Below are 14,905 nucleotides of genomic sequence, written 5' to 3' on the forward strand. Positions count from 1 at the left end.
CATAATGATTCAGATCAATGGTCTGAAATATCAATTCCATTTCTCTTTTCACAAGATACTGAGGGTTTCCAGCTTTTTTGTTTTTTGGATTTCCAGCAACTGAGTTATTTTTATCAAAATTAATTTTAATACTAATTTCTTTTCATAAAATAAACTGACTCATTGGGTGCATGAAATTCAAGTTACTCACAGATTGCTTTCACACAAATTCACAATATACATAAATTTATTTCATAATGTGTATTGTTTCAAAAATTAAAAAGTTTCATCCTGCGCAAACTTGAACTAGAAGAGATATGCTAAAATCATAATTAGGTAATTTACAGGAAGGAAAGGAAAACTGGTGACTTCACATTGTCAATTTCCCAGTCTAGAACATTATCAATTCATGAAATATGCATTGACCATATGGTGAAGATAAATAAACCTTTAGTACAGCCATTTATATCAAAATGCATTTGGTGCTTCTTGCATTTTCAAATTGTTCTTACACTATACATGAATGTTTACACACAGTACTTTCTCCCCCAAAACGATGCCAATTACATAATCAGCTTCCTTGGGGCCGCTCACAGAAAGAAGTACACATCTATTTGTTTGAGTATGGTCAACCATTGCACATAATTATATACATTTGAAAAGAAATTTACCCCGCTCAAGAAGAAGGCATCACAGTGTTCTCAGGAAGATCAACATTTTGGGTTGAATGGTTTGGGATTTCTTTTCACTTTGGCCCTACTTATCTAAAAATACATCCATTGGAACAAGTAATTTCAAATGATAGTCTTTAATATAATTCATAATCTTAAGTATGCTTTTGCGCTGGATCACATCATCCACAAATCATAGTCTCTAAAGGAAGAGAACTTTAATATATATATCACACACAATTGTTTCATGTTAGTCTGATATGACAAAATGTAAATGACCATAATAGAGATAATTAAAATTAGAACTCGAGTGACAGTTTTCAAATTAATGTTGTTTAGATCATTAGTTAGAGTTCAAACAATGCCATGTTTAAACCATGCTTATACAGTACTCTAAGTTACTTCACTGTATAAATTAATTCTTCAACCAGCCCAAACCTGCAAAATAATTTCAAACTCCATCAGATGAAATGGAAGAACTTTTATTCCAAGTCCAAAAAACACAAATATTTTCTGATGGTAGAATACCAGATTAGATTGGAAAATTGGCAATATTTTTCAGATGCTGCTGAAACAACCAGTCTCATTGTGCTAAATGTTAATATTAACAATAAAGACATCCTACAATTTTAACAAAACATCTTTCCAATTCATCCATAATTATTTTTACTTAAGAAAGAATTTGTGTGGAGATGTTAGTGCTTAAGTGGAAAACCTGGCATATGATTTAAAACAAATATCTTTCAACCTGCTTCCCAACAGAATGTTGATTATACTTTTAGTGAATTTTAGTACCAATCTACATTGTGCATGCAATGTACTCAAAAGCAAATTTTGCAGATTAGGCAATATTATATAAAACATACAGATCGCTGTTTATTCTAAAAACAATGAAAAATGGCTATAATGTTTGGGTTTCCTCAGCACAGTGATCTCAACCGTAACCAGACTTTAACAGCAACTGGTAGCTCAGTCAGAACATGGTGTTTTCAGATGTAAATAGTGTAACACTGTTCCATTGAGATTATAGCTTATTTTTATTAAATAAAAAGGAAGTGAAGAGCAATTAAGTTGATAATGCTGGAATACAAATCACTTTTCTCCCCTTTCGAATACTTACCAAATACTATAAAACTCTACCCTGAGCAAAATGTGCTGGTTCCAAAGGAAAAAAAGTCAATTAATCACAGCCATCTTTAAAAGAAAAGCTACAAATGATCAACCGAAGTCAGTCTTCAACTCAATCTTGATCCTTAAGGAAAGTCTTTCCAAACATGTACTTGTAGCAAGTGCGAAAGTAGTAAACTTTATTCAGTCTTAAAAATAAATACCAATAAATCCAGCAAGTAAGGAGCTGTTACTGCTGGAAGATTTATACAGTTCAGATTTTAATGGTCCATGCATCCTGATCTATGGAGGTCATCTGACCTTAAGTCGTGATGTCATCCATTCTAATCCTTGACATAACCTGTGGAGAGAGACAGAACAATTACTGCATGCATAGTTCAGTTTTGGAATGAAAAGATCCAGAGTTCACATCAATTCATCAAAAAGAGTACTGAAGAAAAGAAAACAGCAAAAACATTTAAACTTCTGAATTCGTCTGTTCCAATTTTTTATTATGAGAATTATACAAGACACAGCAAGAAGATATAAAATGTTACAGATTAACAACAGATTTTAACATAAACAGACAGCTCTCGACATATTAAAATTTATCAATCATACTACAGAAAGCTGAATAATTTTAGATCTGTTACTATTTTTACTTTTCAAAACTGGCAACAGCTTTCCTGTTTGAAAATGTTGTAAAATTCCAACTATTAGTTCATTAAATGTGGTGTTTTTTCAGAAAATATCCCTCTTTTGCAATTTTCCAATATCACTGATTAAAAAGAACCACTTAGTTAGACTTTCTGTAGCAACAGTTCCTATACATTTATAAGCACTGGAAATTTTATCTCCCTAACATCTGCCTTCACTGAGAAGTTGCTCCAAAGGTTTAGAAATCAGTACATGTTTTCCTTGAAGCTTGACATACTTTGTTTTGTCAAGGGACAGCATCTTGAGTAGGGACAGTTTATTTTGCAGAGGTTACATTACAAGGTGCAAAGTCTGATTCATTGAATTCAACAATAACCTGGAGCTCAGTCTCCAAAAGGGAGGATATGCAACCATGTGCGTTAGGGTGTGATGCGTTTTGCAAATTTGTTCCACTTCATCAGAAATCCTGAAGGTGATGTGCAGCCCTTAAGAAAAAAGACTAAGAAGTGTTCAGTTATGCATCACCATGTTTCCATTCAGCTCTTCCTCGGGATTTGGAGTTGGAATTAAGCCCAGCAATATTAATGAAATAATGTCAATGAAGGTTCTAATAAAAGGTCATCAGCCTGGCACATTAATTCTGACTTTGTCTCTTGCTGGTAATATTCAGTTGGTCAATGTTTTTACTTTAGGTTTCTAGAACTTGAATTTTGTAATAATAATGCTTTTCCCAGCTGAAATTGTTACTGCAATTACAGAGTTAAGCCGATTTTTATTTAGCCCTAGACCCATTCTCAGGACTGAAATTAAGTCTTACTTTTCTAAATAAAGGGTTAAATTATGCCATTGGGACAACTGAAAGGGTGTTTTGTTCTACCCCATAGTGTTTGAAGAGTTAATGTCAGAAAAATGTTCTGTGATAAGACTATCCACTGTTAAAAGCTCAAAAAGTAAAACATCAAGTTACTTCAGAATAGTCAGACATCATTAAAAATAAAAATCCATGACTGCACAATTTGTTCTTCTAGTTACTCAACCAAAAGCAATTAATGAGTAAAATACGAAACACTTACCCTTCGCCTGTCAGGGCACAACATGCTTGGATATGCCACTGATGATCTTTAATTGAGGTCAACTTAAGGTACTGAGAGATTTCAGCTACTGTCATGCATTCTTTGATGTCTTGTTTGTTTGCAAAGATCAACAGTCCAGCTCTCTTTAGATCCTGAATTTCAGAATACAAGACAATGTAATTTCTCTGAGAAAATGGAGTACTTGATACAGATTGGATTTTAAAAGTTAATTTTTTCATAAATGGTGATGAACAAATGCAAGGTATTGTCAAATAATTTTGGCACAGAAAAATCAATTTCACAGAAAATGCACTAATATGGAAATCCAATGAGAGCACAATTTCATTTAATGTGAAAGCATGATGTTTTAATATTTGTCATGCAACATCTGTTCAAATGTGCAGAAGTCTTAACTTTACAAAAGTAAATTACCAGGTTCAGGAACAGTTATTACCCCTCAACCATCGGGCTCTTGAACTAACTTCACTCACCTTCACTTGCCCATCACTGGACTCTTCTCACAACCAATGGGCTCTCATGTTCTCAATATTTATTGCTTATTTATTTAATATTATTGTTTCTTCTTTTTGTATTGGCAATTTGTCTTCTACACTCTGGTTGAATGCCCCAATTGGGCTGTCTTTCATGGATTCCATTATAGTTATTATTCTATGAACTTACTGAGTATGCCACAAGAAAGTGAATTTCAGGGTTGCATATGGTATTTTCTACTACTTTGGTAATAAAATTTACTTTGAACTTTAAAGGATTGGAAATATTCAAGCTGGGTGAAGCAACAAAACACGTACTAAAATCAGGTGTAGTTCATTTCAACAACAAATAACGGACAAAATGGCCTGTATGATCTATTCAAAAGTACCTTCAAAGGCTGGAGGAGCTCAAATTTCAAAACTATGTTTAACAAAGTCCAACTATCGGCAAATACTGAAATTTCTCTATTTTTTTAAGACAGTACAGAATCACACCATCATGTTACAGATTAACTGCCTCGGGAGTGGACCTCAAGATATATGCCTACAAAGTTTATCAAAGGGCAAGAATAGGAATATCACACCAAATTCATCTTTTGAGATAAATGACCTACAATTCACCAGAAGCAGAACTGCTCATTTTTACGAAACCCTTTAACACCAAGAACAGAAACATAACTGCACTCTGAAATTCACTAACTTACAAAGATTGTTACACGATGAAAGTTGAAGTTCAATGTGAACAACATAAACAACACCAAAACTGAAGTAATATATGCAATTTTGTATTCTCAAAATAGGAAGTTGAACTAAAAGTGCACTCCTTCTGTGGGTTCTATAGCATCATGGTGAAGTTAATGGACTGGCATCTAATTGGTGAACCATTGATGGATTCACAAGATTCAACTTCACCAAAATTGGCAGAATTTAGTTTCAAATGGTTAAATAAATACTAGTAATAGTGATGTAAAACTGTTGGACTGTTAATACAAACATTGGCTTCATTGACATTGCCCATGAAAAATATATTCCTTGGCAACACACACAAAATACTGAAGGAACTTGACAGGTCAGGCAGCATCTATGGAAATGAATAAACAGTCAGCATTCCAGTCTGAGACCCTGCATCCTACTCATCCTTAACTAACTGGCTTGCCTGTGATCCCATATCCCCTGTGATGTAGTTGGCATTTTATCTGCCCCTTGGAATGTCCCAATAAACAACTTATTTCAAGGAGAATGAGACGAGAAATTAATGCCGGTCAAGCTGATAGCAAATAGCGTTTCAGCTTTGCACATAAGCAAAAACAAACTCCATCAAAAACACGACGTTGCTTTGATAAAGTAGGGTAAAGAGCTCCAGGCACTTAAGATTTTTGACTTTCAAATAATTCAACTGAATAAAGTCAGGCTGACAGATCAAAAATAATCAGATGAACCAAGGGTCATTTACATTGGTAATACTTCCCTTCTTCTGCAAATTATGTTTTTCTTTGCAAAGCAATTAATGCCTTACTTACGTCAATCAAGGATATTAACTACCAGTAGCTTTGACATCTAACACCAATTGCTTTGAAAAGCTGGTTACAGCACACATTAATTACAGCCTCCCAGACAACTTTGACCCACTGCAATTTGTCTACTGTCAAAACAGGTCTATGGGAAGACACCATCACACTGGCCCTACACTCATCTTTGGAGCATCTGGACAGTTAAGAACCTATATTAGACCATTGTTTATTGACTACAGCTCTACCTTCAACATTATAATTTCAAGAAAACTCATCACCAAGCTCCAAGACTTGGGAAACAACACCGCCCACTGCAGCTAGATCCTCAAATTCTTAACCAATATACCACAATCAGTAAAGAGAAACAGCAACACCCCTGCCACAATTATTCTCAACTCTGGCACCCAATAAGATTGTGTCCTCTACTCTTCCCCCCATACACTTATGACTGTGTGGCCAGATTCTGTTCCAACTCCATCCACAAATTTACAGATGTGGGCCATATCTCAAATAACGATAAGCTGGCATATAGTAAGGCAACAGAGAGCTTAGTAACATGGTGTCATGACAACAATCTTTCCGCCAATATCCACAAAACACTCATTGATTACTGGAAGGGGCTGGTGCACATGGTCCTTTCTTCATTAACAGTACTGAAGTTGAAAGGGTTGAAAGTTTCAAGCTCCAAGATGTGAACTGTCCTTGTCCAACCATGTAATGCCACATCCAATGAAGTTCAACAAGGCTTCAAATTTCTCAGGAGGCTAATGGTCCATGGTCTCTGTCCATTCTTCTTGGTGTCTCATTAAAGCATAATAATCAGCCATTTCATCATAGCTGATCTACTTCCCTCTCCTGCCTTCACCCCGTATCCCTTCATGCCCTGACTAATCAAGAATCAATCAATCTCTGTCTTAAATATACTCAATTACTTGGCTTCCATAGCCCCCTGTGACAACAAATTCCACAGATTCACCAGTCTTGGCTAAAGAAGTTCCTTCTCATCTCCGTTCTAAATGGATATTCCTCTATTCTAAGGCTGGTCTTTGACTCCCCCGCATTAAGAAACATTCTTTCCACATCCACTCTGTTGAGGCTTTTCAACATTTGATAGATTTCAATGAGATCCCCCTTCATTCTTCTGAATTCCAGCAAATAATCTCAGTATATGTGACAATAATAAACCAATTCCAAATGACTATCCCACATTAAAATAGTTCAAAATTTCAAGTTTTTTTGAACCAGATGCATGTTTCATAAGGTTTTATTGGCCACTAGGATCATAATCATTCAAAACTAAGAATGATCATTGCTATAACCTTTCATCAGAACTGGGAATAGTATGAAGTACCCAAGTTTTAAGATGAATAATAAAGTCATCAGCCAGAAGGGAAAAAGGACGTTTGGTAATCGGATGAAAAACGGGACAGATTAAGGATTTGATGGAAGACATATTTTCCTGAATTAGAACATGGTGGGGAACTTGGGAAAGTGATGAGAAGGAGAATAAAATGACACATAATCAGGGATAGCTTTAAACAGCTGAATGGAGGATTTCTGCAATTTTTCATTTGGTCTCATCACAGGATAAAGAATGAATATAGTATACTGAACTTAAAACAGAATCCAAGATGCAGCTTTCTATTCAAAATGTTTGGGATTCTGGACAGTAGGGAGGAAAGAAACAAAAATATTATATCTGCTGAGGGAACAAATTCCTGCACGATGTTGAAAGAGGAGAAAGGCACCTGGCGATGGTATCATATTTAAATGTTGGAAGGGGCAATGATTCAATGTGAAGTCTGGGATAATGGAAAGAGATAAGAGAAATCCTCTGAGATGTAACACTGAGTGTCATAGTCCACCGAGATGTAACACTGAGCATCATAAGAAGTCATTCCTACCTGTGGCCATCAAACTTTACAACTCCTCCCTCGGAGTGTCATACACCCTGAGCCAATAGGCTGGTCCTGGACTTATTTGCACTTGGCATGATTAACTTCTTATTATTTATTTATGGTTTTATATTGCTATATTTCTTCACTATTGTTGGTTGGTGCAGCTGTAACAAAACCCAATTTCCCTCGGGATCAATAAAGTATGTCTGTCTGTCTGTCTTACCATAAAATAAAAAATGCTTACCTCGTGTGCCAACATTTTGTAGAGTTCGTCTCTGGTTATAGCTATTCTCTCTCTGTCCATGCTGTCTACAACCACGATCACAAACTGAAAAACATTAAGAGCTAAAACAGGTGTACTGATTTTGCTGAAGAGTACAATCACAACTAGTTTAGCAGCTACTGACAGAATTGCTTGAGTATACAAATTTGTGTTTGAAAGAGCTGACAGGGAAATTTCATGGTGATTTTCATGATCAGCAGCCCCAAGTTCATAAGATATGGATTTTGCTTCTTGGATTTTTTTGTGCATATCTTATGAACTTGGGGCTGCTGATCATGAAAATCACCATGAAATTTCCCTGTCACGCCTATATTTGTTATTTCAATTCATAATTCAAGTCAAAATAATTGATGCTAAGATCGGTGGCATCCGTTAGTCTCGCGAGACCATGGATCTGTGCCTGGAATGGTTTCCAGGGCGCAGGCCTGGGCAAGGATGTATGGAAGACCAGCAGTTGCCCATGCAGCAAGTCTCCCCTCTCCACGACACTGATGGAAGGGCAAGAGCCGATACAGCTTGGCACGAGTGTCGTCACAGGAGTTGCCAGAATGAGGTTGAAGGCAATGTTGGACTACCTTAGGGACTCCAGCTCCAGATTTGTCCTCGGGGTTTACTCCCGAAGCCTTTCCCATGAGTGGGTATGGCCACAAGGCAGCAGAAGTTTGAAATCAGTTTCCCCCCTCTTAGAGCCTTCCCAGGCTGATGAGCTCAATCTACCTGAAGCACTGGTTTTAAGGTGCCAGGACCTGCCTTCACCCCTTCTCCTAAGATTAAGGAAGGCATTTTTGTTGGTCCACAAGTCAAACAGGTTATCAATAACAGGCAATTCGAAGAACTTCTAGTGGGACTAGAGAAAATTGCATGGAAGGCAGTCACGGATATTGTTAACAGTTTTCTTGGCAACTACAGAGCACCAAGTTATGTGCAGCCGGTTGACAACATGCTTCAAGCAAATAAAACCACTAAAGATTCATTTTCTGCATTCCCATTTAGCCTCCTTCCCTGCAAAACTTGGCACTGTCAGTGATGAGCATGGTGAAAGGTTCCATCAGGACATAGCAGTCATGGAGAAATTGTATCATGGCAACTACAATCCACCAATGCTTGCTGCTTATTGTTGGGACACTTTTGTGAGAAGCCTCAGAAACTGAGTACAAATAAAAATCATCAACAAAACATTTGTACCTTAATTGAACTATTGCAACACATCAGCATGATTATGCAATTAAACACATTATATTCAATAAAGATTAATTTGTTGTTTCTCCAAATTCTTACTTGATACAAGTAGTCTGAAATTATATTTGTATTCAGATTCAAATGGTCTATTATAACCACAAAATATTTCTGAGGCAGCAATATTTTCAAAAAAATTTGTTATCCAGTGTTATTTGATAGAACTGTGCATATCAGTGCAGACTAAGTTTAATCTCTGTGGGCTGGTTTGGCCACCAATGGGGAAAAAATGTGGTTTACCTCACCTGTAGTCTACAAAATTAGCTTAATTTCTTGCATTTTTTTTTTAAACAAGAAATTAAACAAAGAATTATGTAGCTAAATAGACGCAGAGACTGTAAATGCTGAAAGCTGGAGCAACATATTAAATTCTGAAGGAACTCAAGTAGGTCAAGCAACATCTTGAGAGATGTGGATAGTCGATTGCTAGGTAGAGACCCTTGATCTGGACTGAAAAATGAGAAGATAAATGGCGTAAGGGAAAAGTGTGGAGCTAGAACTGGCAAGCAATAGGTGGAATAGGGTGAGGAGGGATTATAGGTAAGGAGAGAACAGTACAAGTAGTGATGAATGCTGGGAGGTGAAAAGTAGAAGTGAAAAATAGTCTGTAGATGATAGAATCTGATAGGAAAACAATGTGGAGCATGAAACAAGATCAAAGTTGATTGCCGCTTTAAACTATTTAGTAATAGCATTTGAAATCTACAATGGGAAATTATAGTGCAACAGCTTCAAACAACATTTGTGATCAATGTTTTTGATAAGGTCAAGGAATCTATGTTGAATAGAAGCACAAGGAAAACAAAATGAATGCCAAAATGTTTGTTTTGGGTGAAAACAAGTCAAGGCATGTTTTAGTAAGGAGTGGAAGATGACGAGGGGTTTACAAAGGGAATTGCAACATGGCAATGTAATTACAGAAAATTGGCAAATAAATTGTAGAATATATAAGCAAGACAATGAGATGTGGGTCTAGAGATTTAAGCATCTGGAAGAAGAGACATGCCAATTTATAAGCAAAAGAAGTCAGTGAGAACAAGGGTGGAAGTCAATTGACCGTGATAAGAAATAGTCATTTAAAATGAAGACATCAAATGGATGTCCATTAATGTTACTAGAGGATTATCAATGGATACAGCACAGAGAAATGGCAGATGGAGTTTAATTTGAGCACTTGTGAAGCTACACTTCGGGAGGTTCAATTGTAAGGGGAAAGCGTGGAGTTAGTGCAATATCCTCAGCAGCACTGATGCTCATAGGGATCATAGCTGCCTTCAAGTTGCTGAAAGAAGGCAGAGTGCTAAAGATAGTGTATGGCACCTCATCTTCATTGGTTGGGGCAATGAGTGCAAGAGTAGGGAAGTCATGTTACAGCAATATAAAACTGCACTTGGGGTATTGTGTAAAATTCTGATTGCCCTGTTACAGGATCGACGTGAGACTTTGGACAGGGTTCAGGAGAGGATGCTCCCTAGGTTTGAGCTATAAAGGAGTATTTGGACAAACTTGAGTTGTTTTCTCTGAAGACCCAATGGAAGTATTTTAAATTGTGAGATACATGGGTAGGGTAGACAGTCAGAATATTTTATCCTATGGTAGAAATATCAAATACTAGAGCATTCATTTAAGGTGAGATAGGAAAAATGTAAGGATATAGAACAGAGAACAGCACAGCACAACAAAAGGCCTTTCAGCCTAAAATGCTGCCCAAACTAAAGAAATTAGTAATCAAAAGCCTATCTAAACTCATCCTCTCTGCCTACTCCATGTCCACATCTTTCCATTTTCTGTACATTCATGTGCCTATCTAAGAACCTCGAATGCCTATAATATGTCTCAAACTTGTTTGGTTAAACTTACACACCCCACACACTTAAATGAATGGCTCCAACATTAGACGTTTCAACTCTGCAAAAATAATACTAGCCATCTACTATCTCTATGCTTCTCATAATCTTATATCTGCTATCAGATCTCTGCTCAGCCTTTACCACATCATAATCAGTATAACAGCATTCCTCTAGGGCAAAGGTGCAAAACACCTTGCTCTGATTTCAATTCCTGTATCCTCTGTAAGAAAGTTTGATAGTTCTTTCCATGTATAAGTGGGTTTTCTCTAACAGTCCAAAGACTTTGGGCTAACTGGTCATTATAAACTGTCCTGTGATTAGGTTAGGATTAAATCACTGGCAGCTGGGCAGCGTCAGAAGGGCCTGCTCCACACTGCATCACTAAATAAAATAAAGTTGCAACATAACTTCCCTACTCTTGAACTCAGTTCCTCAATAAAGGCAAGCTTGCCACATGCCTTCTTAAACACCCTACCGACCTGTGTAGCCGCTTTCAGGGAGCTATGAATTTTGACCCCAAGATCCCTCTGCTCATCAACACTGTAAAGGTCTTGCCATGACAGTGCACCACCTCTTTACATTTGCTCTCCCAAAGTACAGCACTTTATATTTACCAGTTAAATTCTATCTACCAACCTATCAACATTTTCATCCAGGTTACTTATATACATCACAAACATCAGAGGTCGACAGAACACTAATCACAGACCTCCAGCCAGAATAAGTCCCACTGAACACAGCCCTCTGCCTTTTATGTGCAAGCCAATTCTGAATCCCAATGACCAATTCACCATGAATACCAAGCATCTAAATATTCTGGATGAGTCTCCCATCAGGGACCTTGTCAAACACCTTCCTAAAGAACATGTAGACAACATCCACACCTCTACATTCAGCAATCTGTCCCATCACATGCTTAAAAAACTCAATCAAGTTACTAAGACATGATTTCCCCCAACCAAAGCCATTCATATCCTTCCTTCTCACTGGAACATACCCTGTCTTGCTCTCTGCACAAAGTCTTTAAATATACTCCACACGTTTGATGCAGACTTGCCCAACTGTTCCCAACTAACTCTCCCCAGTTAATGCCTAATAGTCTTAATTTGCCCTGCTCCTTTTGATATTCTCCTGCAAGGTTAATACTTATATTTATCTATAGCAATCTTAAAAGTTATGTACTTGTAATCACTATTCCCTAACTGTTCTCCTTCTATAAGGTCAGTGATCTGCCAAGGCTCATTATCCACAATCAGGTCCAGTACAGTACCTCCCTTGTTGGACTACCTATATATTGATTTAACAGAAAAATCTGGATGCACTCAATTCTGCCCCTCCTAAACCTCTTGCACAAAGAAGGTCACAGTCTATGTTAGAGAAGCTAAAGTCACCCACTACAATAACCCTGCTATTCTTAGAGCTTCCCTTAATATGCCAGCATTTCCGTTCCTTAACATCACAATGGCTATTGGTGGGGGAAGGGAGGGACGGTTTGTGGTATAATCAAGAGGAAGATTTTCTTTGAGGGCAATTTATTTTTCTTTTACGCAGTGGTAGCTAGCTGGAATGGGTTGCCAGGGTTGTTGGTAGAAGCAGCTACGATAGAGGTATTTAAAGGGACTGTTAGAAAAACACCATAAATATGCAGAGAATGGAGAATATGGATCACATACAGGCTGAAGAGATTCAGTTTAATTCAGCATCCAGTTCTATGTTAACACAGCAACAATATAACTGTAATAATTGCAACAGGGAGACATTAAATGGGATGTAAAGAGATAGTAAAACACCTGAGGAACTTGGGTATCAATATGGATTTACAAATTTAGTACCTTGGGGAAATAAAGTTCATAGTTCAGACTTTGTCGACTGAAAATCATAAAAGTTATACTTTGTTGACTAAAAATGCTGTAAAAGTTACCTTTTCATAATTCAACAAAGCTGTTTACCTCATGGTAATCTGATGCTCAGGTAAAAAGTGCAAGTTGGATGTCAATTTCAAGTGCAAATAAGTATGGCGGCAAGTAGAATAATATAGAGTACCAATGAGTTTATGCTGATCATCACTATTTAGACCATGGGGTTCTGGATATGGTGAGGAAGAACCAGCAATACTTGCAAATGCTAGTTTACTGCGATGCACTGTTATGAACTATATAGAGGTGCAAACCATTTAGAAGGGGCAAATGGTAAATAGCAAATAGCATAAACCAATTCAGGATCATGTAATTGGAAACAGTGACAAGCTTTCTGAATTTTCAAGTCAAATGTCTCCAGAATACAGAAAAGAAATTTGGATCTTTGCAGATAGCTCAATAAAACTAACAAAGGCTACAAAAAACAGGGCAATGCTGCCATTTTAAAATTCTGAGCAGGGGTTCCCAACCATTTTCAAGGCATGGACCAATACCATTAAGAAGGGATCCATGGACCCCAGGTTGGGAACCTCTGGTCTCAAGAAAGGTTTAGTTTTAATATTTTCCCTTCATGCATGTTTCTAACCGGAAGGGTTAGAATACCAACACCATATCAATAAGGTGATACAAGGTAATTATAGCTCAATAATTTAGCTAAGTACAAATAACCTATGAATGAAGACACCAAAATAAATAAACTTGCATCATGAACATCATCATTGTTAAACCTTACCTCTGTGTTGGTATAGTAAGTGTTCCATGATGAACGCAACGACTCCTGACCTCCAATATCCCACATTAGAAAATGTGTATTGTTCACTACTATTTCTTCTACATTACTGCCAATTGTAGGTGAAGTATGTACAACTTCATTCATTGAGCTGAAATGAGACAATTAAACATCTGTCAAGATCTTTAGAGTTCCTAGCAGGGAAGTGCATTTCAAAAGTAAACAGGAGGAAAACATTTTTTAAGTTGCACTACTGTTATCAATCTCCTAACAGTGGTGTGGCCTAAAAACTAATTTTCCTGCTTAGGTGAATACAAATCCTCTCACAAATATATCAGCTTTTAATAAAGTAGCTCAGGTATTACAGTAGGGAATAACGTTTCAAACAGCACAACCATCCTGTTGATTGTCTTTGTGGGTTCAGATTCCAAACTACAAAAACCAATTTTTTTTTTTAGTGCTGACATTATGTCTCAAATGGAAAATTCCACAAGGTTCTGAGAAGATACCCTTAGGCGATGCGCAGGTCTTCGTGGACCATAGACATTTCTAAGTGAGCTCATATATGTAATGAACAGAATTAGTGAAAAATAGAAAAACACTGGATAGAGTGAAAAATGAAGATCTCAAGTATGTATTGAAAGAATGGATTTGAGTGAACACATGCCACTAAACGGTATGCTGATCATGACGAACTAAAATTTGAAGGTAAGAAAATGCATGGAATAAAAATTTTAAAGATTTGTGGCAATAATGCACCTCCTGATCACAAAACAGCAGAGAAATTCATTGATGAACTTGCCAAGATTGTCACTGATGAATGGCTGCATTAGTACACGTGTGATGAACAAGTTGAAGACAAAGACTGCTCACGAGTAGCACATAAATTCAGAGTCGGAAATGATAACAATCCCAAGCTATCTCACTATATACTCTAAAATCTGAAATACTTCCAGCTTCATTGCAGAGTTTAATACTCAATGTCAGAGCAGTTCAGAGTTTCTGCCTTCACATGACATTTTTACAGGACAACTGCTTTAATTCAACAACTGACAACACAATACTCAACAGTACAATATGGGCCCTTTGGCCCACAACATTGTGCTGTGCTATATACACCTATGCAATGATCAATCTAACCTTTCCTTCCTACACAGCTCATAGCACTCAATTTTTCTACATCCATGTGCCTACTTAATAGTCCTTTACATGTATGTGTCTGTATCACCACCCCAAGCAGTGTGATCCAGGCATCCACTACTGTGTAAAAAAAATACCTCTGGGATCTCCCCTAAACTTTTAATATTCACAGGAACGCTCTACATTCGGATAGCGGGGGAAACCTGTATATATATTTTTTAAAACAGTTGTCTCAGAACCTCCTTGCTCTTACAGTCCATGCCATGGCTAATAAAGACAACTATCCCCTACGTCTTCTTAACTACCAAATGTCGCTACCTCTGGGATTCCATATGCACCAAAGTGCCTCTATTCCTCAGTATT

General features: G+C 37.1%; 1 protein-coding gene across 2 annotated transcripts in view; it reads right to left on the bottom strand.

Moving 5' to 3' along the window:
• Window positions 1-208: 208 nt before the first annotated feature.
• Window positions 209-14,905, bottom strand: part of arl5a (ADP-ribosylation factor-like 5A) — a 52,104-nt gene continuing 37,407 nt past the window's right edge. Inside the window, exons 3-6 of one of the 2 annotated variants that reach the window (XM_073026702.1) lie at window positions 13,406-13,553; window positions 7,632-7,715; window positions 3,488-3,639; window positions 209-2,118 (exon numbers count right to left, since the gene is read on the bottom strand). In XM_073026702.1, coding sequence (XP_072882803.1) covers window positions 2,070-2,118; window positions 3,488-3,639; window positions 7,632-7,715; window positions 13,406-13,553 — 433 coding nt within the window. In that variant the 3' untranslated portion in view covers window positions 209-2,069. The remainder of the gene's footprint in view (window positions 2,119-3,487; window positions 3,640-7,631; window positions 7,716-13,405; window positions 13,554-14,905) is intronic. The other variant, XM_073026710.1, reaches the window with a different exon arrangement.

The sequence above is a fragment of the Hemitrygon akajei genome, chromosome 2 (assembly GCF_048418815.1).
Source record: "Hemitrygon akajei chromosome 2, sHemAka1.3, whole genome shotgun sequence".
Lineage (NCBI taxonomy): Eukaryota > Metazoa > Chordata > Chondrichthyes > Myliobatiformes > Dasyatidae > Hemitrygon > Hemitrygon akajei.